Source organism: Acomys minous, assembly GCF_964271855.1.
Source record: "Acomys minous genome assembly, chromosome: 9".
Classification (NCBI taxonomy): Eukaryota; Metazoa; Chordata; class Mammalia; order Rodentia; family Muridae; genus Acomys; species Acomys minous.
In genome coordinates this window covers 6807883-6829921 of record NC_140490.1, presented here as the reverse complement: position 1 = coordinate 6829921, position 22039 = coordinate 6807883, and the positions used below count along the sequence as shown (strand labels likewise).

The 22039-nt window shown below is 49.2% G+C and overlaps 2 protein-coding genes and 1 long non-coding RNA gene across 6 annotated transcripts in view; 1 reads left to right on the top strand and 2 right to left on the bottom strand.

Annotated features, from left to right (window-relative positions):
- MYOZ1 (myozenin 1) overlaps positions 1-6153 on the bottom strand; it is a 14697-nt gene extending 8544 nt beyond the window's left edge. Inside the window, exon 1 of one of the 2 annotated variants that reach the window (XM_084795016.1) lies at positions 6020-6153. The gene's annotated coding sequence lies outside the window, so the exon portion shown is untranslated. Of the gene's footprint in view, positions 1-469; positions 742-6019 lie in introns of those variants that run through there. The other variant, XM_084795015.1, reaches the window with a different exon arrangement.
- SYNPO2L (synaptopodin 2 like) lies at positions 3777-13618 on the bottom strand. 3 transcript variants are annotated; one of them, XM_084794944.1, is made up of 5 exons: positions 13394-13618; positions 12162-12313; positions 11116-11630; positions 9931-10044; positions 3777-7556 (listed from the first exon to the last, which is right to left on the bottom strand). In XM_084794944.1, the coding sequence occupies exons 1-5, from the start codon at positions 13496-13498 to the stop codon at positions 5392-5394; spliced, it is 3051 nt and encodes a 1016-aa protein (XP_084651070.1). In that variant the 5' UTR covers positions 13499-13618; the 3' UTR covers positions 3777-5391. The 3 variants fall into 3 exon arrangements, with proteins under 3 accessions (XP_084651070.1, XP_084651071.1, XP_084651072.1); XM_084794945.1 differs by lacking the exon at positions 9931-10044; XM_084794946.1 differs by lacking the exons at positions 12162-12313; positions 13394-13618 and having other exon boundaries at positions 9931-10025; positions 11116-11229.
- On the top strand, positions 6283-19494 carry LOC311604848. The gene is made up of 3 exons (XR_014781702.1): positions 6283-6384; positions 7090-7288; positions 19206-19494. It is a non-coding gene; the product is annotated as an uncharacterized lncRNA (long non-coding RNA).
- The last annotated feature ends 2545 nt before the right edge of the window (positions 19495-22039 follow it).

Below are 22039 nucleotides of genomic sequence, written 5' to 3'. Positions count from 1 at the left end.
CCCAAGCCGCAGAGCTGGGGTGGAGAGTGAACTGAGGCCATTTGAGCTCTGACAGACGTCAGTTCAGCAATATCGTGCATGGCAGTAGAGAATTATGGGGCACAGAAACAGAGCAATAAGATCTGGCTGCGGATGGAGACAAACTAGAGATACGAGCTCCACTCTCTCCTTACAGTCATGCAGGCTTCTGTGGAGGAGTCCTGCCTCACAAACACAACGGCACACTGCCAACTTAGTGCGCTCTCAGACCACCCCTTCCCAGTTGTTAGGTAACCTCCCCTCACGTCTCAGTTCCTCCCGGCTCCTTAGGTCCCTTTCCTTCCAACCCTGTGGCTCCAACCGGACAGCTGGGAGCTGAGCAGAGACGTGAAAAGAGGCCACTCCCCTAGGATGAAGAATCATGAGTGCAAACACAGAGGTCAGAAGAGTGGGCTCCGGGCCCCTTCATGCCACAGAGCCGCAGACTTACCAGGCGCTCAGTTGGTGGTCAGCTCTCCCTGGGTTCCAGCAGCTTTGGAGGGCTGAGCTGCTGTGACTGGAGAACCTGAGCTGGCCAGGCGTAGGGGCAGCACCGGCAGTGGGGGAGGGAGGGTGGTTATTAATAGCGACGGTGAGGGCAAGCAGCTCAAATGGCACAGGGGGCACTGAGACCCTGGAACCAAGATCCTGCCCTGCTCTCCTGATGCTCAGTAAGGGGGAAGGCCTACAAAATGTCCCACCAAGTTGTCTGAGCCGAGGATCAGTTAGCTGAGGGCGTGTGCCTCCTCTCTGCACCTTGAGCCTTAGATCCAAAGAAGCTTTTCAGAGGCAGAGAGGAAGCAGACAGCAAGTGGTGGGTACGGATTAAGAGTAGGTAAAGGAGGTAGGCGCAATGGCGCTCGCGCACACCTGTAATCCCAGCACTTGGAAACAGAGGCAGGCGGATCCCTGTGGATCCCTAGTTTGTGTGTGTGGAGGGGGGGAGGCTGGCAGGGGGTGGAGAAGCGGGGGGGGGGGGTGCGGGGGGGAGGAGTAGATAAAGGAAAGGAAAAACCAGAAAACATGATTTGTGTTCCTCTCAGGGCCATTCCAGACCTGGGATGGAGGGACCCATGGGTGTATTTAGGGGTGGGAGGGATTACGGCCCTAAATTGAAGACAGGATGGAACTTTTCACAGTGATGCTGCTTTTTTCTTTTTATTTTAATTAATTAATTTATTTATTTCTTTATTTATTTTTGTGATGCTGCTTTTAAACTTCCTGAATAGGTTGGCTTTTTCCTCTGAGAGGGTTAGATCTTGGCAGGGTAAGGAACCAACTTAGTCAGCCCCAGTGCATGTGATGTGATGGAGGCCTGTCAGCCTCACACCTCTGCTTTCCTCTTCAGTGGTTCTTAACCTTGTAGGTCATGACCCCTTTGGGAATCAAAAGACCCTTTCACAGGGGTAACATATCAGATATCCTGCATATCAGATATTTAGATTACAGCTCATAACAGTGGCAAAATTATAGCTATGAAATAGCAATGAAAAAACTCTTATGACACCAGGCATGGTGGCACACGCCTTTAATCCCAGCATTCAGGAGACAGAGGCAGGTGGATCCCTGAGTTCGAGGCCAGAGTGAGTTCCAGGACAGCCAGAACAACACAGACAACCCCTCTCTTGAAATAAAAAACAAACAAATAAATAGTAATAATAGTAACATTCATTTTTATGGTTGGAGCACAACACAACATGAACTGGATTAAAGGGTCCCAGCATTCAGAAGGTTAAGAGCCACTGTCGTAGTAGCTACAGTGATACCCTAGCCCCTCATGTTCTGAAAGCAGCTGCCTTCCGAACCTTCTTCTCTAGTAGGGCCACCTAAGGAAATGCCTCTGGGTGGGGGAGGGGAGGGAGGGAGGGGGTGGGGGGTGAGGGGACAGTGGGGGATGGAGAGGTTGTTAATTTAGTAAACATATAAAACAATACAGTTCTTTTTTTTTTTTTTTTTTTTTTTTTTTTGGTTTTTCAAGACAGGGTTTCTCTGTGTAGTCTGTCCTAGACTCGCTTTGTAGTCCAGGCTGGCCTCGAACTCACAGCCATCCAACTGCCTCTGCCTCCCGAGTGCTGGGATTAAAGGCGTGCGCCACCATGCCTGGCAACAATACAGTTCTTGAGCCCAGCATGGTTATGTGCCTTTAATCCCAGCACTCAAGAGGCAGAGGCAGGTGGATATCTAAATTCCAGGGCTACACAGAGAAACATCTCGTCTCAAAAAGAAACAAAAAAAAATTCTTTATGACATCTTTTTACACACGTATCGTGTCATTGTATCCCTCTCATTCACACCTCATGACCCTCCGTTGTTCCTACTCCTCATGGGAAGTGGCTTTTGAAGCTTCCAGATGTCCCCTATCCCTCTCTGAATTTCCCCACCCCCACCCTTCCTGACCACACCCTCCTTCTATCCTATTCTTATCATGCTTAAACTGGGGGTTGATAGTCCGCCCCCCACACACACCACAGCAGGTGGCCACTGCCCACACCTTTTATCTTTGGTCCATTTCCTCCCAACCCAAGGAAACAGGAAAAACGATAAATAGTGAAAAGTAACTTTGTTATTACACTTATATTCCGGTCAAAACACAACAGAACTTAAAGTCTGAACTCCTATGACCGAATACCTGAAATAAAAAATATAAAGACATACTATTTAGCCTTAGAGTCTCAGCCCTTTCGTTGGAATTCTCAGACTCTATACTTGAAAGCATCTGGTTATTGGCACAAATGTGCCCCCTGCTGGTAAGATAAATAACGACACTTTCCTTCTCTGTCTTTCCAGTCAGTGCCCAAATTCCCTTTAGTCTCACTCCACATATTCTCTTTTCTCCCTTCCTCAGCACCCATACCTGCCATTATATTCCCTTCACATGATTTCCAGAAAAACGCTTAACACAGTTACTTCCTCTGGGTAGCCAGGAAATGCTGACGGCACAGGGTCAGACAGCTTTTCCAATTACTCTCAGCTAGGGGGCTGGAGAGATGGCTCAGCCATTAAGAGCACTGTCTGCTCTTCCAGAGATCCTGAGTTTAATTCCCAGAAACCACATGGTGGCTCACAACCAACTATACAAGGATCTGATGCCCTCTTCTGGCCTGCAGGTGTACATTCAGATAAAACACTCATATACGAGCCAGGCGTGGTGGCGCACGCCTTTAATCCCAGCACTCGGGAGGCAGAGGCAGTTGGATGGCTGTGAGTTCGAGGCCAGCCTGGACTACAAAGCGAGTCTAGGACAGCCAAGACTACACAGAGAAACCCTGTCTCGAAAAACCAAAACAAAAAACAAAAAAACACACTCATATACATAAAATAAATAAACCTTTTTTTTTTTTTTAAAGCTTCAAGGCCTGGCAGTGGTGGTGCACGCCTTTAATCCCAGCACTCGGGAGGCAGAGGCAGGTGGATTGCTGTGAGTTCAAGGCCAGCCTGGTCTACAAAGCGAGTCCAGGACAGCCAAGGCTACACAGAGAAACCCTGTCTTGAAAAATCAAAAAACAAAAGGCTTCAAAAGCTTACTTTCAGCTATGCAAGCTGAGCCTTGCCTAGAAGGAGTGAGCTTCGGAAGAGGCTCGGCATGGAAACTGCAGGGCGAGGAAACCAGAGGAGTGGGCAAGGCCATTAGATCAGGGGACAGCGTGAGAAGGCAGGAAGAGAGACAGAGAACTGCGAACAGATGAGCCAAATGGCCTAGGAAAGACAACAAAGAAATCAGGAATGGGTACAAAACCAGAAGCAACGGCAGCGCCAAGTTGTGGGCATACGTTTATTCTTGTGCACAAACCAAAGAATTGTGACTTCCAATATTGCAAAGATCGATTTCCAGGTGAAACAGAAAGCATGGCTGCTGGTGGTGTTCATGGAAGGTCAGTCCCTACCCTTCTGGGAGCAGAAATTAGGGTCTGAAGCTGAAAAGGAACAAAAGCCAGGCTTCTACAGGGAGGGTGGGGTGAAAAGGAGGTTTGGGCTCACTGTTTCCCTGTGGCTTCCCGGTTCCTCAGGAATTGCTGCAGAAGGGTGGAAGGTCAGACTTGCTGGAAGGAATACAGCCATATTTGGCGTCTAACATTTAGCACACATCCTTACACCTTTGCTCTGACAAATGCACGCATTCTTCTCCTGAGCTCAGCCTTTTCCCCATATCCCCTCACACATAGCTGGTTTGGTTTGTTTGGGTTCTTTGTTTGTTCAGCTGGTTGTTGGTTTTTCAAGACAGGGTTTCTCTGTGTAGCCTTGGCTGTCCTGGACTCGCTTTGTAGACCAGGCTGGCCTCGAACTCACAGTGATCCGCCTGCCTTTGCCTCCCGGGTGCTGGGATTAAAGGCGTGCGACCACCGCCCAGCTTCATAGTTGGTTTCTTGTCGGCCATCTTTTCTCTCTCCCTCTTGGTCACTTTCACTCATTTCATCCTTGCTCTTGGTTTTTGCCTCACTCTTTTCATACACTCTGGCTCTACCCACCATCCATCCTGTCTGAGACTCATCAAGCAGTTCAGAGGAAATTGTCTTACTTGTTCAGCACAGCACTCTGGTTGCTAACTTCCTGAAATCCTTGAACTTCAAGAATTCTTGGTTTAATTCCAGGTCTAGTTTGTAGACCCATGAAAACTGTCCCTGCCAGTCAGTCTTGTCAGACTTCGTATCTGTACATGCTACAGACACTCCTCTCTCAGGAGTCTTTCTTCAGTTAAGCTCTTGTCCCCTACAGGACTCCTTATGGAGGAGCTATCTGACCCTTCCAGTAGGAGGAAAAGAACTCCCCTCTTACCTTCGCCTCAAGAGATGCGCATGTGTATACGTATTTGATACCTTTCCAAAGCAGATCCTAACCACACACATTTGTGAAAGCACACACACACACACACACACACACACACACACACACACACACACACACCACACATACGCACCTAGGCATATACCAGCTAACCTAGGGAAAGCGGAGTGACGGTTATGGAGTGTGAGGGGCTCAGGACTCACTTCGGTCCTGCAGTCGCTTGCCTCAAAGGGAGCTTCCTGCCTGAAATCTCAGTGGTCACTTTACTGTGCGCTTTTTTACCTAACACTAATGCTGCCCACAGAAACACAAAAGCAAAACAAAAACAAAACAGAGACTTACTGAGATCTCTGGGTGGGGAAGCCAGAGATGCAGGCAAGGGAATACAGAGAAGATTCCAAAGCAGAGATAATAGGCTAAAAAGCAGCAGTAGAAAGATGAGAGAGCTCAGGGGAGATACTATTTCTGGCAAGAGGCAATCAGCCTCGGGGTCGGGGGTGGGGTGGGGTTGGGGGGAGCCAGTAGGACAAAGCAGAAAAAAGCTTCTGGGAGTCTACATTCCATTACTTGGTCCTGGGACCTTTTCCCTATTCACTGGTGCCCTGCCCCAGGCCTCCAGACATGAGCCTGCAACCCTGTTCTTGTGGCTGAGAACCGGGGCCTGGCAACTTGGAAACCACAGGAGCTGGGAGTGGCAGCAAAGCTCCTGGGAGACTCTTGAGGATAGTCTGGGTTAGGGATAGGGGGTGAGGTCAGCTCTGCCCTCCAAATAGGTTCATCCAAAGTGGTAGCCGCTCTGGGGGCAAGCACAGTGGGAGCCAAGGGCTCTGCAGTGGGCTGGGGTGCCGGAGTGGAGAATCTGCGGATCTCCTGGACTCGGGCAGTTTTGGGAGGCCCTGAAGTGGGACCAGGAGTTGGAGGAACCTCGTCAAAACAAAACATGGCAGTTTTAAGTTGGTACGGCTGATGCCGCATGAAATCCAGGGCCTTGATACCCTGCTTGGGGGTCGCCCGAGGTCCCTGGGATTGGGCCTTATTGGGGAGAGTTCGGGAAGCTTGGGGGAAGAAGGGTGAGAGGAGTGGGTTGTAAGCAATCGGAGGTGGGGCGCGAATGTTGGGTGAGTATTTCCACGACGGGGGCAGTGAAGGTGTGGGGGAAGGGCTTCTAGGGCGAAGGCCAGGATGAAAGCTGGAGCCCGGTGTAGCTTCCACCACATACCTGTCAGCTCGGCTCTGCCGCTTGGCAAATAGCTCCCCACCCCTCCCCTGCAGCCTTGGGAGGTCAAGGATTCCAGCCATAGGGGTCGACCCATTCACTAACCCATCAAGGAACTCTCGAGATGAGGGTTTAGGAGCTACAGGGGGCGGAGTCTTAGGCGTTGTAGAGGGTGGGGTTTTGGGAGCTATTGGAGGCGGGGTTTTCGGTGCCACTTGAGACAAGGTCTTGTAACTCCTGCCCCCTGGTGGCTGCATGAAGTTACAGGCTTCAGCTCCAAGGCTTAAAGCGTCCTCCTCTGGACCAGATTCCGCACCGCCGGCCCGGGGCTTTTCGTCCAGGTTCTGCACCAGCGATAGCAGCTCGGGGTTGGGCGAGTTCTTCGGCTCTTCCTTTCCAGGCCGGAACATCTGCTTCCGGGTGCCCCGGCGCCGGGCCTCCTGCAGGATGCCCGTGCGAGCAGCCGGCACAGAGATGCGCTGTTCCCGAGCGCTGGCAGACTCGGGGGTCACGGGGCCGGACCCCTCCGGGCGCGCAGAGCTTCTCAGAGGCGCCGACAAGATGATGGAAGCGGTGGAAGTCATGGCAGCCCCGCTAGGAGGAGTGGGAGGTTCTGGGGCGCCTCCTGGTGTAACGGGCCGGCTCGGGGCTGGGATGTACAGGGAGCTGGTAGCGGTCACAGGACCGGAGGAACGTGGCGTGCTAGAAGTCCCAGAGGCTGGCATGTGGCTGGGTACAACTGGAGTGAAGCTGGGCAGAGGGGTGGGCCCCGGCAGAGGGGCTGCGAAGGGGGGCGGGGCGGGGCTGGTGCCTCCCAGGCCTTCGCTCACCTTCTTAGGGGCTAAGGGTCGGAAAATCACTGAGGTGGTGCCTGATCTTTGCCCTTGTAAACCTGGGGTAAAAGGCCTCGCTGACCTGTTAAAGATACTTGGCGCAGGGCTGGGGGCTCCACCATCCGGGAAGAAAGGGCTAGGGCTGGCTGCAGGGGCCGGCAAAGGGCTGAGCGGGAGCACTGATGCCTCTGGGGGAGCACTCTGAGCTCGAGGTGGTGACTGCAGACTCTGCCCGTTTAGCATGGCTGCTGGGCCCACCTGAGTCATCTCCTGCGTGCTGGAGGCTGCCCGCTGGCGCTGCTGTTCAAAGAGTTGGACGCCTCGCCCAGAGACCTCGCTCAGCTGCCCTCCCAGCCCAGAGCTCTGGGTCTCCGCTGTGCCGGAGCCCGCCCTGGCCAGCTCCATGTCCAGATAAGGGCTGTCCCAGTCGGACTGATTGGTAAGGCTGCGGGCGTCCGAGAAGGCCTCTTCGTCCAGTTCTGACTCACTCGTTGGGGGGATGCCGTCCTCCTCCTCTGTTCCTGTCCCAGCTGCAGCCCCAAAACTCACTAGGGTGTACTTCTTGGCTCTCTGCCGCCGTTTCTTAAACATAAGCACCCCCTTGGAGTGAGGGTTGGGAGCCGCAGTTAGCAGGGATGCAATGGTCCGACATTTGGTCTTGGCCTCCTTCACGCTCTTTTCTTGGAGGCTTTCTGCACGTTGCAGTTCTGAGGAGATCAAGAGGTAGATTGATCAGGAGGGTTCACAGCCTATTCTAATCGTGCTCCCTAAAGCTTTCACCTCCTGTTTTTTCACTGAAAGGACCTACAGTGTCTCCTCTGACTTGGAGACAGAGTGGGGGGTGGGGAGGGGGAGGTGAAACCAAGGACAGGACAGAGACACTGTCCGCAGCACAGCTTTTCTGCCACGTCCCTCTATTGCATTCCTTTTTTTCCAGAAGAGCCTTATCCACTCCGCGCATTCTTCACCTGCTCCGCTTTTGGCTGTCAGCGGAGTGGGGGAGGTGTCACTCTAAGGCAGGCAGGAAAATCAGACAAATCCCAGAGAGAGAACAGATAAGAAGGGACACTCTTCTCAAACCATGCCATCCTCACACTCGGGACTTTATCCCCGCTTCTCACCTGTTACCCTGATAACCAGGAAACGCAGATGCGTTCTTCTGGTGACAGGGTCTCTCTACATAGCCCTGTCTGTCCTGGAACTAAGTAGAGCAGGCCAGCCTGGAATTCAGAGATTCAACTGCTGCTGCCTCTCAAGTGCTGGAATTAAAGGCATGTGTCACCACACCCGGCCCAACACACAGATTCTTCTTTTATTCTTTTGGTTTCTTGAGACAGGGTTTCTCTGCGTAACCTTGGCGGACCAGGCTGGTCTCAACTCACAGCGATCCGCCTGCCTCTGCCTCCCAAGTGCTTGCTGGGATTAAAGGCCTGCTCCACCACCTACACACAGATTCTTTTCTTTTTCCCTTCAAGACAGGGTTTCTCTCTGTAGTCATGGCTGTCCTAGACTCACTTTGTAGAGCAGGCTGGCCTTGAACTCACAGCGATCCGCCTGCCTCTGCCTCCTGAGTGCTGGGATTAAAGGCGTGCGCCACCACCGCCTGGCTGCACACCGATTCTTAACATGAAGATGTCCATTTACAATCCCACCCATCAAGTTGTTCATTTCCATACATCATAAACACGCATAGAAATATACCTTGTTGGCTGGGTGTGGTGCACTCGGGAGGCAGAGGTAGGCGGATCGCTGTGAGTTCGAGGCCAGCCTGGTCTACAAAGTGAGTCTAGGACAGCCAAGGCTACATAGAGAAACACTGTCTAGAAAAACCGAAAAAAGAAAAGAGAAATACCTTGTTAATATCAGTCCCCGGAAAACCAGCCATGGGCATATTTTCTCCATTGTACTTTTCTTATTCACGGTTTCCTACGGTCCCAGCTTACATACACACCCGGTTCACATATACAAACACAGGGTTGTCTAATACACTTATAAACCTGCATGCTCCAGGTAGCTGTTCCCTGAGTTGCCCCTGTAGATTTTAGAACTCTTGGCCCTCCCAACTGCTAGAACATTCCTTTGTGCTTCCTACCTCCTGCTACTCACATCCAGGATAATCTTGGATCCAAGATGCAGACAAAGCCAAAATGCTGCTCTCCGAGGTAACCCCCTAAATCTTTAGGAAACTTCAAGGTCACCAGGTAAATAGATTCTCCTTTGTCGCAGCCGGTGCTGGCACTGGGATAGGAAGACGGCTTTGGAGGCTAGAGCCGTTTCCTCGCCCGTTTGCCCAGGCTTCCGAGCCGAGAACTCAAGAGAGCACCACCATCAGGTGGGCACGAGAGGGTCTGTGGTGTGCAGGACGCTCTTATGCCCTGGTGGCCTGAGTAGGTGGGGCCCGGAAGCAGGAGGGGCTGTCCTGCTGTATGACCCCGCCCTGGACATCTCTTTGTCTTTGGTCCCCAGTTCCTCCTGGAAAATTCTTGACATTCCATCTACTTTTCCTCTCAAGATACCATGCTGTTTTCTAATTAGGGACCTCATTCCTTTTGTTGCCACGTGTATACCACAGAATAGTCCTATCCGGCAGAGAATAGACACGGGAGTCAGAATTCAGTTCTGGGGGCATTACTTCATGAGGATGGTAATGGCTCCCTCCTCCCAAGATCACTGTGAACACAGTGAGGTGAGTCCACTGAGCATTCAGCACACTGCTGTGAGCAGTCACGTGCTTTCCTGGTGTCAGCTGCTCATGTACACCACCACCTCCCTGTTCTTACACATCTTCTCCCAGATTTGCACATGTACGCCTTGGTGCATCCCTAGTGCGCTCTCAGTTCTCACTCTTGTCCTGTGAGTTTCCCACAGAGCACGTTGTCATAAGCCCCTGGCCTCGTGCTCTTAGCACCGACCCATTCTGAGAAAGGGGTGGTGGCACTTCTCTGGAAGAAAGACTGTTGACAAGAGAGAATGAGAGAGTATGACCTTTCCCAAAGACCACCCTTCGTCTTCCTACACTGTCGCGCTGTCGCCCTGCACTCTAGCCCCCGGCACTCTTCAGTGGGGATGATGTAGCAGTACCTGCATAGAATGGGTCTTGGAGCTCAGGAGCTGGGGCTTTGTCACAGCTGGCTTGGCTGAGGGGCTCTTGACCGATGGGATCGGTGGTCTCCATGCTGAGAAAGGCAGTGCCGGCTGGAGCAGGACCAGCTTGAGCCACCCCCAAGGCCTTTTAAAGCCCCTTTGTCTCGTCCCCAGAGCTGGCAGCTGAGTGAGGTCACTGAGCTGTTTTTAGAACCTGTCCCCCCCCCCTTCTTTCCCTGTCCCACAACTTCTAGTGTGATAGACATGGGCACCTGCCTCCCCTTCCCCTCACCCCACCCCCTCTGAACTGTGAGGTCGGCTTGGCTAAAAATAAGCCTGAGCCACTAAATAGAATCTTTGCCCAGCATGATGGCAAGGCAGAGGGTGCTAAACGGAGAGCTAGGGATAAGTATGGGATCTTGAGCATGCAACTGGATTTTTTTTTTTTGTAGGCTACGGGAATACTCTCAGGGTGTCAGACTATAAAACTGAATTGAGAATCAGAATGGTGGAAGAGAAGAAAGGTAACTAGAGAGCGAATCTTTAGATTTCAGAAGTGGCAAAAAGGGATTCTGTGCCAGCACTCGGGAGGCCGAGGCAGGTGGATGGCTGTGAGTTCTGTGGAAGGGGCAATGGAGGCACAGGGCAGAGAGAAACCTCCCTAGATTCCGTTCCTCTGTAGCTCACGGCAAAGCAGCAAAAAGCCTGATATGAGTGGAACTGGCCTTTTCGGCCCAGGTTGACATAAGAAGCCAACAATCCCTCCCTTTCTCACCTCCTACCTTTCTAGCCCCCAGGAACCCGATATGAACTAGCAGTCGACATTGTAAAGAGCCCGAAGGCCTCGCCCTGCTCTCAGGCGTCGGCTCCCTTCCCGGAATTATTCTTTCTCCTCCTCTATTCTGACATCCAGCAAAACAACACCACAACCACCCAGCATCTCAGTCCCTTCCCCGTGCCCCTCCGTTGTCTGTTCTTAGTTTGAATTGAGCCGTGAAGTAAGCTAGTTATAAAATAATAGTTATCTTACAGCGAAGATGACTAAGGACCAGGACCACACTTATTCTCCTCCCCTTCATCGCTCTTCCCAACTTGTCCCAAACCCTGTTTGCAGGGAACACTGGGTAGGCAGAATGTGGATTTGAAGGCACACATTGAGAACAAAAGGATTCAGGCACTCACTGGCTTGCTTGGCCTTCTGGGCGTAGGTGGTAGTGAGGTCTTCTGCCACTGGGTGGGGGACAGGGCCCACCATAGGGATGAGATGAGGGCCAGGCCGGAGTGGACCATGGGGTAACAGAAGTGCTTCTGCTGGTGGCGGCCGGAGGGCTGCCCCTTCCTCCCAAGATGGGGAGCTCACACGGCTGTCACCCTGGCTGGGAGAGCCAGTTTTAACAGGTGCTGGTTCTGCAGGGCTGTCGGACAGGTACACCTCATCAGGTGGGGCTCCTGGAAGTGAGGGCCTTGAGGGACCTCGGCGGCGAGTTCGGCGGGGCTTCTCTTGTGTGGCGGGGCCATCAACGTCACTGTCGGTCTCCCCGTAGTAGGCTTCACTGTCGGGGGGTGAACGAAGGCTCCCAGGCTGAAGAGCCTGGGGAACAGGAGCACCTGGGGGCTCAGGACTCAGTGGAGATAAAGGTGACATCACCTGAAGCTCCCCTGGAGATGGAGATCTCACAGCCCCTTCATCTGCTGCCCTAGATGGAAAAGATGACAGAATTTGAAAGAGGGAGCTGCAGAAGTAGCAGCTCTGGAGAAGATGAGGGGGCAAGGCAGTGAGGAAAGAAGAGACGGGCACACACTTGGAATAGGTGGGCTAGGAAGAAAGGAAGTCTGAAAACTCTGAGGAAGCTGTGATGAGGAGACAGGCCAAGCACTGAAGTCGACTTCAAATGCCTCCTCTCATCCCTTGGAGATATATACAAACATTCTCCAGCAGAAAAACGTAATCAGGGGCCAGGCGTCGTGGTACACGCCTGTAATCCCAGCACTCGGGAGGCAGAGGAAGGCTGCTGTGAGTTCGAGGCCAGCCTGGTCTGCAAAGTGAGTCCAGGAGAGCCAACACTACACAGAAAAACCCTCTCTCGAAAGACCAAAAACAAAAAAATAAATAAAGTTAAGTAAATCGGAAAAGATGCTTGTTAGTTACTGAAGCCCGGCCAGTAAGGCAGAGCTGAGGCAGCCAAGGAGAGACCTAAACTAGGGAAAGGGAAGGGAGGACTCCATACCTCCTCACAGTAAGGACAAGCTGATGCCCTGAGGCATCGATGAGAGTCATGGCCCTGGCATGGGAGAAGCTGGTGCAGGAAACCCCGTTGATCGCCAAGAGCTGGTCCCTCTCTCGGAGTCCTGCTCTGCCAGCCTGGCTCCGTCTCCGGATCTGAGATGTTGGAGGAGAGATTGTGAGTCATAGAAAGTTCCAGTTGGGGTGGAATTTTAGGACAAAAAGGGCTCATGTGAGAGGGCTTTGTTTTTGAGGATTTGCAGGAGGGTAAAGAGGGTAGGGAGATGTCTAAGGTGCAACTACAGGCTGACGGGAGGCATCAAGATAATCATGGCTGCAGCAGGTATGAAGGAAACTGCATGGGGTGGGGTCTTAGAAATGATGAGTTCACAAGATCTTCTTCCAAGGACAGTATCTCTACTGGGCAAAAGTCCTTTTCTAAGCCTTGAAACCCCAGATGCCATTATGTGTTAACATTTTAGAATGGTATTCTAGACTGAGGTAACCCAGCTGTATTCTGGAAGGTGTGACATACGGCTAATCATCTGTTGAGCTCTTACTGCACTGGATGAAAGATTGCACTTAACTCTTAGGACGGGTTGTAAAGCTGCTACTATTATTATCTGCATTTTACAAACCAGAGAACTAAGCCTGTAGGGTGAAACCATAAGGCTAGTGACTTCATAAGAGAGTCTAGCACCCAGTCTTGCCTAGTCATGCTAGGGTATGACTTAGAGAAAGAGCAGCAGCACACTGAAGGCATTGGCAGGATAGGGCAAGATGGGCAGGGCAGGGCAGGGCAGGGCAGGGCAGGGTTGGGTTGGGTTGGGTTGGGCTGGGAGAGACTGCCTTAGCTTGTCACATATCAGTTAAGTCAGAGAGAAATTAGAACCTTCCCTACATTCCTAGAGTTTAAAGTAGAGAGGCTTACACACATCGGGGAGCAGATACTGGCTGACCAGACTCAGCCTTTTCTCCTACATCGCTGAAGCAAGCCCTTCCATTTGCTCTGCTCCCTGAAACCAGGATTGATTTTGCTAATAATCCTACAGGAGCTTGTGGTCACAGTCTGCTCCCCTACAGCCTTGAGCATGCTTACCTGCCCACCCCCCTCTTCTCTATAGCCTCCCACTCCGCCACCCCCACCCCCGGCCCAGAAGGCCACCACATGACTCTCCCCAAATTCCTCTGGGTTCCCCTTCTCCTTGAAACATCATTTCAGGGGCTCTCCCTTACCTTAGACACCTGTAAGGGTTTCCTCTGTTCGGCCCCCCCCTGAAGTCGGAAGCCCCATGGTGCTCCCCCTGCTAACGTGACCTGCACCTCCTCCTCAGCACCCATCGCACAGCTTGGCCTGTGGCCCCCGGAGTCTGGGGAGTGTCCCTGAGAGAGAAGTTGAGGTGCTGGTAGTACCCCGTCCGGCCTGCCTGTCCGGCTGTCTTGCTCCTGCTGACCCAGGCTTGCCCCCCCCCCCAACACCACACACCACAGGCATGCAACTTGGACCTGGGATCAGTACAGTCCAGTACACATGTCCTGTCAATCACAGCTAGCTCAAAATAGTTGCCCGCTGTGGTCTTCTCCCTCCCCCAACTGTGTTACTCCTAAAGCTAATTATAGTACAAACTTCTGCCCTCCATGTCCTCCCTTCTACTGCATGGGCCTTTCAGTCAGGACTCAGTATCAGGGTCTTTTTAACTATGACCTTTCAGGCAGTGTGCCTTCCCCCAAGGATTGTGAACCTGACTACTTTTTTGCAAAGTGACATCAGCTCCCAGAATTGGCAAGAAATGATGAGATTTGCTCCATAAACTCTTCTGGGGAGACTGCTGCTCTGCTGTTTGAACTGACTATTTTGTTGTTGTTGTTGTTGTTGTTGTTGTTGTTGTTGTTGATTTGGTTTGGTTTTTTGAGACAGAGGTTTCTCTGTGTAGTCTTGGCTATCCTAGCCTCCCTTTGTAGACCAGGCTGACTTTGAACTCACAGGGATCTGACTGCCTCTGGGTCCCCGAGTGCTGGGACTAAAGGTGTGCGCCACCACTCCTGGCGTGGACTTACTATTGAACCAGGACCTATTTGTGCACTGCACAGTATGCCAACCATGGAAAGGCTGACTTTGTGAATAAGAGTTTAATCCCAGCACTTGGAGGACAGAGTCAGGAGGATCCCTGAGTTCAAGGCTAGCCTGGTTGACAGAACAAGTTCTGTCATAACACACGAAGTGTCACACACAAACCACTGGAGTACCAATCTCCTCGAGACAGTGATGGTTTGATGCCACACCCCAGGACTGACCATGGCTAGGGACACAGTGGACTGGACTTGGGAACCTAACTGTGATGTTGGTCTGCTTCTAAGGCAGGCTTTTTTTTTTAAATAAGAAAACCCAGAACCAGGTAACCAGGTAGGAAGCAAGGGGAAAGGCAGCATTACGTCATTTTGATTAGCTACACACAAGAAGAATCGTGAGCACAACGTCCAGGTAGCTAGACAAAGCATTTGAATCTGATTGGCTAGGATTTGGGGCGGGGTAGCATTTGGGGCTTTCTAGTCTCTGGGAGTAAGGAACAGAGCAGGATGTTGCAGCCTTAACTCTAATAGAACATCATTTATCTTTAACCCAAGCAGAACATGGATTTATCATCTATTGTTTCATTATAAGCAACAAGCATTGGACCTTCCTGGCTCTAGGAATGTAGGGCTTAAGAACTTGAGCTTAATTTCACCTTATAGTCAAAATGGAGACTTGGAGTCAGAATGGCTTCTGATAGCCTAAGGCGACAGCAGGTGTTAACAGAGAAGCCTCAGTTATGCTAGGAATAGGTCTCAATGGAGGGGTTATAGAGTTTAAGCAAGTTAGGCAGGTTATAATAGTTCCAGAATATCCAGGGCTACACAGAAAAAAATCTAAAATAAATGAGTGGATGAATAAGTGTATATATATCAAGTGCCCAGAAATGACAGACCCAAGCCTCCGACTTTCCTCCAGAGGGCACAGTTAAGAAACATGTACAAGACAAAGACACCTGTTAGCTGGCTCATCATTTTGAGCCTGATGCCTGGCCTGAGTTCAGTCCCCAAGACCCACATGGTAGAAGGAAGAAACTGACTCCGAAAGCTGTCCTCTGACCTCCACATGTACCTTGGAACATTCGAGAAACAGCAGCAGGGTGGTCTAAGGTTGGGGAAAGGTGACTGGTGATGAGACAATCAGTGGGTGCTCTGCACAAAGAACCTTTTTACGTTTCCCCACCGTTTGACGCCTTGCCAACTGATTAGACTCTCCACACTCATTAGTTGCTCTAAGCCAATCATCTGTCTCTTTGGTATTGCAGACTGCTTCAACTCCTCAGGAGCACACCTTGTGGGCACACTAGACCCTACAGACTGCAGTAAGACCTTCACCCTTAACAACACCACCTAGGCCCTAGGCCCAAGAGTTCACAAAGCCTTGATTCTCTGTGGCCTCCAAGTCCACCACTACCTCCCCGTGAGTGGTCTGGAACTTGTGCCCTGTTGTTCCTTTTCCCAAAACTAAAACAACAACAAAAAAAAAGACAAAAGAATCCAAAAAGAGCTGGGCAGTGGTGGCACACACTTTTAATCCTAGTAGTCGGGAGGCAGAGACAGGTGGATCGCTGTGAGTTGGAGGCCAGCTTGGTCTACAAAGTGAGTTCAGGATAACCAAAGCGACACAGAGAAACCCTGTGGTGAAAAACGAAAAAACAAAACAAACAAACAAAAAACAAAACAACAACAAAAAAACAAAAGAAACCAAAAAACAAACCAAACAAAAACTCAAACCACCAATACTTGAACAAGAAAACCCACTAATTCCACAGAAACCCACCAATTCCTGAGCTCTTTCAAGCTTAGGACTTAGAATCCCACCAATCCTTACCCTGGAAATCTCTGCCCTGGTAAGTTCCACCCTCCTAGGAAGTCCTATATAAAGGCCATGTTTGCTCAGTTACCTGCTGTCCTCAGCGTTATGCCCAAATTTTGAGAGACTTCCCAAACAGACCGTCCAAGAGCCAAGTCCAAATGCAATCGCAAGGAAGTCTTTACTGCAGGTTTGAACCCAGGACACACCTCCTATGCACTGACACAGCAGAGGCAGGGAAGTGGCCTCGAGTCTCAACTGAGAGGAGTTTTTATAGGCTTAAGACAAAAATAAATAAATAAATAAATAAATAAATAAATAAATAAAATGGGTTTTACAGTATATGATTGGATGGCATTTGGACAGAAAAGCTGCAAGCAGGGCGTTACAAGCCTTGGTGCTTCATGGTTGGGTAATAAATGTAGGGGCAGGTTGGCCTATAGAAAAGATTGGTTGAAGCAGTCATGGGGGGTTGTTAGGAACTTTGGCCTGGCTTCTCCTAATTGTTTGTTGCTATGTGCCAGACCACCTGCTGGTCAAGCTGACCAGAGTATATTTGGACTTTCCCAAGGTGAACTGATTGTGTTGCTAGGGAATAATTTTCTGTTTAGACTAGTTTGTGGTTTTTCTGGAATCTGGGGTCAGCCCTTGGCTTAGGTTTAACACAAAATGGAGTTCTTCAAAATGGAGTTTGTCTGGTCCTTTCTCTCAGCAGTGGCAGCCAACTGTGGATTTGTGCCTCCACACCCTGAACCTTCCCCCCAAAAAAGTCTCTTTTGTGAGATTTGCTGCCTGGTGTGACTCTCTTATCAGAAGAAGCCAAGAAGCAATGAAAAGAAGAAACAAACAAGTGGAGTGAGGCTGAGGCTCCTGAGCTCCTGAGCTCAGCTGGGGATGCCCTCCCCTGGGAGGGGCAGCACTGAAGGAGTCGGGGTGGGGCAAGGCTTCCTCTCAGAGCTGTGGGTTCCTGGTCGTCAAAGTCCCAGCATACCTTTCCATCTGAGCAGGAAGGCCAACATTTTGTGCGTGGTACAAAAAAGCTGGAGTTCTGAGCTATATCCCCAGCCTGCATAGCTGTCTGTCAGATACATGCCTGTCTTGCTCTCTGATATCAAGCAGTCACTCATCAGACGCCGGCAAAGGTCCAAGTGACCGGTCAGTTCTTTCAATAATGACAGCCTCCAAGGCCCTGAGGGGGAAATAACCCATACAATTGTTACTATGACCCACATATCAGAATGTTTGCACAGTCTTTTTTGGGGGGGTGGGTTTTTATTTTATTTTTTATTTTTTGGTTTTTCGAGACAGGGTTTCTCTGTGTAGCCTTGGCTGTCCTGGACTCACTTTGTAGATCAGGCTGGCTTCAAATTCACAGAATTCCACCTGCCTCTACCTTCCAAGTGCTGGGATTAAAGGCGTGCACCACCACTGCCCGGCTGTTTTGCAAAGTCTTGTATACATATCACACACAATTGTGTGTGTGTGTGTCTTTCTTTCTTTCTTTCTTTCTTTCTTTCTTTCTTTCTTTCTTTCTTTGGTTTTTCAAGACAGGGTTTCTCTGTGTATGTAGTCTTGGATGTCCTGGACTCACTTTGTAGACCAGGCTGGCTTCAAACGCACAGAGATCCGCCTGCTTCTGCCTTCCGAGTGCTAGAATTAAAGGCGTGTGCCACCACGCCCAGCTTTGTATGTGTGTGTCTTTCAAGACAGGGTTTCTCTGTGTAGCATTGGCTGCCCTGGACTTTGTAGACTAGGCTGGCCTTGAATTTATATAGATCTGCCTGCCTCTGCTTCCAAAGTGCTGGGATTAAAGGCATGTTCCACAACTGTCTGGCAATAATTTTTTTTTAAAGTTAGTTACATTTATTTATTTGTTTGTTTATTTATTTATTTTTCAAGACAGAGTTTTTCTGTGTAACAGCTCTAGCTGTCCTGGAACTTGCTCCCTAGACCAGGCTGGCCTCGAATTTACAGCGATTCATCTGCCTCTGCCTCTCTAATGCTGGGATTAAAGGCGTGCGCCACCACCGCCCAGCCAATTAGTAATGTATAACATAAACTGAAATCAGTGGTTCAAAGGGGCTGATGTAGGTGTGCTCTCATTTTCATTACTATGAATTGTTATTATGGAGATCTGTATTGTCCACCACAGGACTGGGTACTGCGTGGAAGAAGTTTGACTCAGTTGTTTTGATACCTCTTCCTTACAGCATTTTCTGACCGTTAGCTCCTCCCCTGTAGAATTAGTCCTTCCTTCTTTGGGCAACATAAGTATCTTGTGCACATTGTATTTTTTAGCTGATCACGCAGATTATTTATATGCTTCCTAGACCATTAAAACCTTGAAGGCATGCCAGGCGTGGTGGTGGTGGTGGCGCACGCCTTTAATCCCAGCACTAGAGGGGCAGAGGCAGGAGGATCACTGTGAGTTTGAGGCCAGCCTGGTCTACAAAGCAAGTCCAGGATAGCCAAGGCTACACACAGAAACCCTGTCTCAGAAAAGCAAAAAACAAAAGTTGAAGGCAAGGAATGTGTGCTGTGGTCCACAATCTGATTTTTGTTGTTGTTGTTGTTGTTGTTGTTGTTGTTGTTGTTGTTGTTGTTGTGTGAGTCTCATGTAACCCAGATTGGACTCAGAGCTTCAGGTCTTCTTGTTTCCACCTCCCAAGTCACAAGTTACATTTATCACATTCTGTGTCTCAGGTTGCTCCCGGTAAACATTTGCTGAACTAAATTACTATCACAGTACAAAATCAGCGGGAGGGGGTCACGGAAACATGGATACAGAGATGTGTGTGTAAACAGGAAACTGTTGATATTAATAAAATCTCTACTTGTTTCTAGGTTTGCATTGCACAGATCTGCCTCACACTAGGAAACCTCTTTCTGTTACAAAACATAACATTGGCATGCAGTAACTAATATCAGTGGGTAGTATTTGTGGGACGGCTGTTCTGCTGGTGTGTGATAAAAGCTATCTTAGTGATGACATAGTTATAAAAATCAGAATTTACAGCCTGGTCTACAAAGTGAGTCCAGGACAGCCAAGGCTACACAGAAAAACCCTGTCTCAGTAAAAAAAAAAAAAAAAAAAAAAAAAAAAAAAAATCAGAATTAAAGTTAGAAGAACAAAATCTGAGTTCTTATTACCCTATTGTTTATCAGTATGCTTTTATGAAGATTCAAGGGCCGGATCCTGATGCCCAGCATTGGTTATGGGAGCAACATGAAGACCAAGCACATGTTGCCCAGCAGCTTCCGGAAGTTTCTGGTCCACAGTGTCAAGGGGCAGGAGGTGCTGCTGATGTGCAACAAATCTTACTGTGCTGAGATTGCTCACAATGTTTCCTCCAAGAACCAGAAAGCCATCGTAGAAAGAGCGGCAGAGCTGGCCGTCAGAGTCACCAGTCCCAACGCCAGGCCAGGCAGCAAAGAACATAAGTAGGTGGCTTGAGTGTGGGTTTTATTTGTGTTTAAATAAAACCACAAAAACTGCCAAACAAACAAACAAAGGCATCTGAATATTCCTTCACTGACTATTCAAATGTTTATTTAATTAATTTATTTACTTGTATTTTGAGACAAGGTTTCTCCTGTGGTCCTGGCTGTCCTGGACTCCCTTTGTAGACCAGGCTGGCCTGGAATTCTGCCTGCCTCCCGAGTGCTAGGATGACACCAACCTGGCCAAATGTTTATTTTTAAATTATGTGTCTGTATGTGGGTATGTGCATGTGAATTCAAGTGACTAGAGGCAAGAAGGCATTATTTGCCCTAGAGCTGGAGTTACAGGTAGTTGTTAGCCTTCCAGTGCAGGGTCTTAGATCAAACTCAGGGGTTTTGCAAGAGCTGCAAGTTTTTTTGTTTTTGTTTTTGTTGTTGTTGTTGTTGTTGTTCTCCTCCTCCTCCTCCTCCTCCTCCTCCTCCTCCTCCTCCTTCTCCTTCTCCTTCTTTTGGTTTTTGGAGACAGGGTTTCTCTGTGTAGCCTTGGCTGTCCTGGACTCACTTTGTAGACCAGGCTGGCCTCAAACTCACAGCGATCCACAAGCCTCTGCCTCCCGAGTGCTGGGATTAAAGGCATGCGCCACCATGCCCGGCTTAGTCTTTTACTTTTACACACCAATATTTTACAGACATAGAGTTAACCTGAAGGCTGGAGAGATGGCTTAGTGGTTAAGAGCACTGACTGCTCCTCCAGAGGTCCTGAGTTCAATTCCCAGCAACCATGTGGTAGCTCACAACCATCTATAATGTGATCTGATGCCCTCTTCTGGGCTGCAGGTGTACATGCAGGCAGAGCACTGTAGACATAATAAATAAATCTTTTTAAAAAATGTTAACCTGAAATTACACATCTTTTGACTCCTTTCACTGTATTTTTTATTTATGCTATATGTGTCTGTGTTAATGAAAATTAAAGTCCCCACTACTCAGGAGACTGAGGCAGAAAGGTTGCTTTGGGTACAGAAGGTCAAGATCTGGTTCTCCTGGACAACATAGCAAGAACCCACCTTAAAAAAAAAAGTCAAGGAGCTGGAGAGATGGCTCAGAGGTTAAGAGCACTGACTGCTCTTCCAGAGATCTGAGTTCAATTCCCAGCAACCACATGGTGGCTCACAACCATCTATAATGTGATCTGATGCCCTTTTCTGGCCTGCAGGTTTACACATATGATTATGTATACATAATCATAAATAAAATAAATATTTTTTATTTTGGGGAGGGGTATTTTCCAGACAGGATTTCCCTGTGTAGCCATGGCTGTACTGGATTGGATTTGTAGACCAGGCTGGCCTATACAGCCCAGACTAGCTTTGAACTTTTTTTTTTTTTTTTTTTTTTTTTTTGGTTTTTCAAGACAGGGTCTCTCTGTGTAGCCTTGGCCATCCTGGACTCACTTTGTAGACCAGGCTGGCCTCGAACACTGAACTTTTTTTTTTTTTGAGACAGGGTCTTAGTAGCCTCATTTGGCCTTGAACTTTTTTTTTTTTTTTTTGGCTTTTTGAGACAGAGTTTCTCTGTATATCATTGGCTGTCCCAAACTCACTTTGTAGACCAGGCTGGCTTTGAATTTACAGTGATCCACCTGCCTCTGCCTCCAGAGTGGTGGGATTATTGGTGTGCACCAGCTCGCCCCACTTGGTTTTTGTTTATTTTAATATTTATTTATTTATTCCTTCTGTAGACCAGGCTAGTTTCCCAAGTGCCCAGAATAAAGGTGTGTGCACCAACATTCAGCCACTAATAATATTTTTAAGAGCACTACACATGGGTTGGATGTGGCACACACCTTTTCTTTTCTTCTCTTTTCTTTCTTTCTTTAGGTTTTTCGAGACAGGGTTTCTCTGTGTGTATCCTTGGTTGTCCTGGAGTCGCTTTGTAGACAAGGCTGGCCTTGAACTCACAGAGATCTGCCTGACTCTGCTTCCCAAGGGAATTTTTAAAAAAGACTTATTACATAAAGTATAAGTTTTCTGCCTGCATTTATGCCTGCATGACAGAAGAGGGCACCAGATCTCATTATAGATGGCTATGAGCCACCATGTGGTTTCTCGGAATTGAACTCTGCAAAAGAGTCCAGTGCTCTTAACCATTGAGGCTTTTTCTAGCCGCCCTCCGCCCCCGCCGGCCCCCCCACCCCCCGCCCCAACCAATAGAAAAATTTCAAATGCAATTTATAACCTCCATCTTCAGCTGTGAATCTTAGCTCTTACTAGGAGTGCCAAAACTTTATGCAAGACAGATTATATATCTACTTCCTTATGCTGACATGAAAGATAAATAGGATAAATCATGTAAAAATGCTAAGGTGAGGGCTCAGCCTCAACTTAGCAGGTCAGGTGCTCAATAGATGTTAGTTGCATTTGGCAAATTATTAAACTAGACAATTGTTAGCAAGAGAATCATCCAGGAGAGACCTGTTCATCTGTCAGGGACTCAAGCACATATTGTTTGCTGAGCCCCATCTCCAAAACAGAACTACATCTAGGTGGTTTAGGACT

Excerpts from the sequence above, each read along its gene's own strand:
- SYNPO2L (XM_084794944.1), bottom strand. The coding sequence starts at position 13,498 with ATGGGTGCTGAGGAGGAGGTGCAGGTCACGTTAGCAGGGGGAGCACCA. Across the intron at positions 10,045-11,115 it reads CCAGAAGGCCAAGCAAGCCA|CCGGCACTGCCTTTCTCAGC; the intron begins GTGAGTGCCTGA and ends GTCCTGCTCCAG. Across the intron at positions 7,557-9,930 it reads CCAAGACCCATTCTATGCAG|AACTGCAACGTGCAGAAAGC; the intron begins GTACTGCTACAT and ends TGATCTCCTCAG.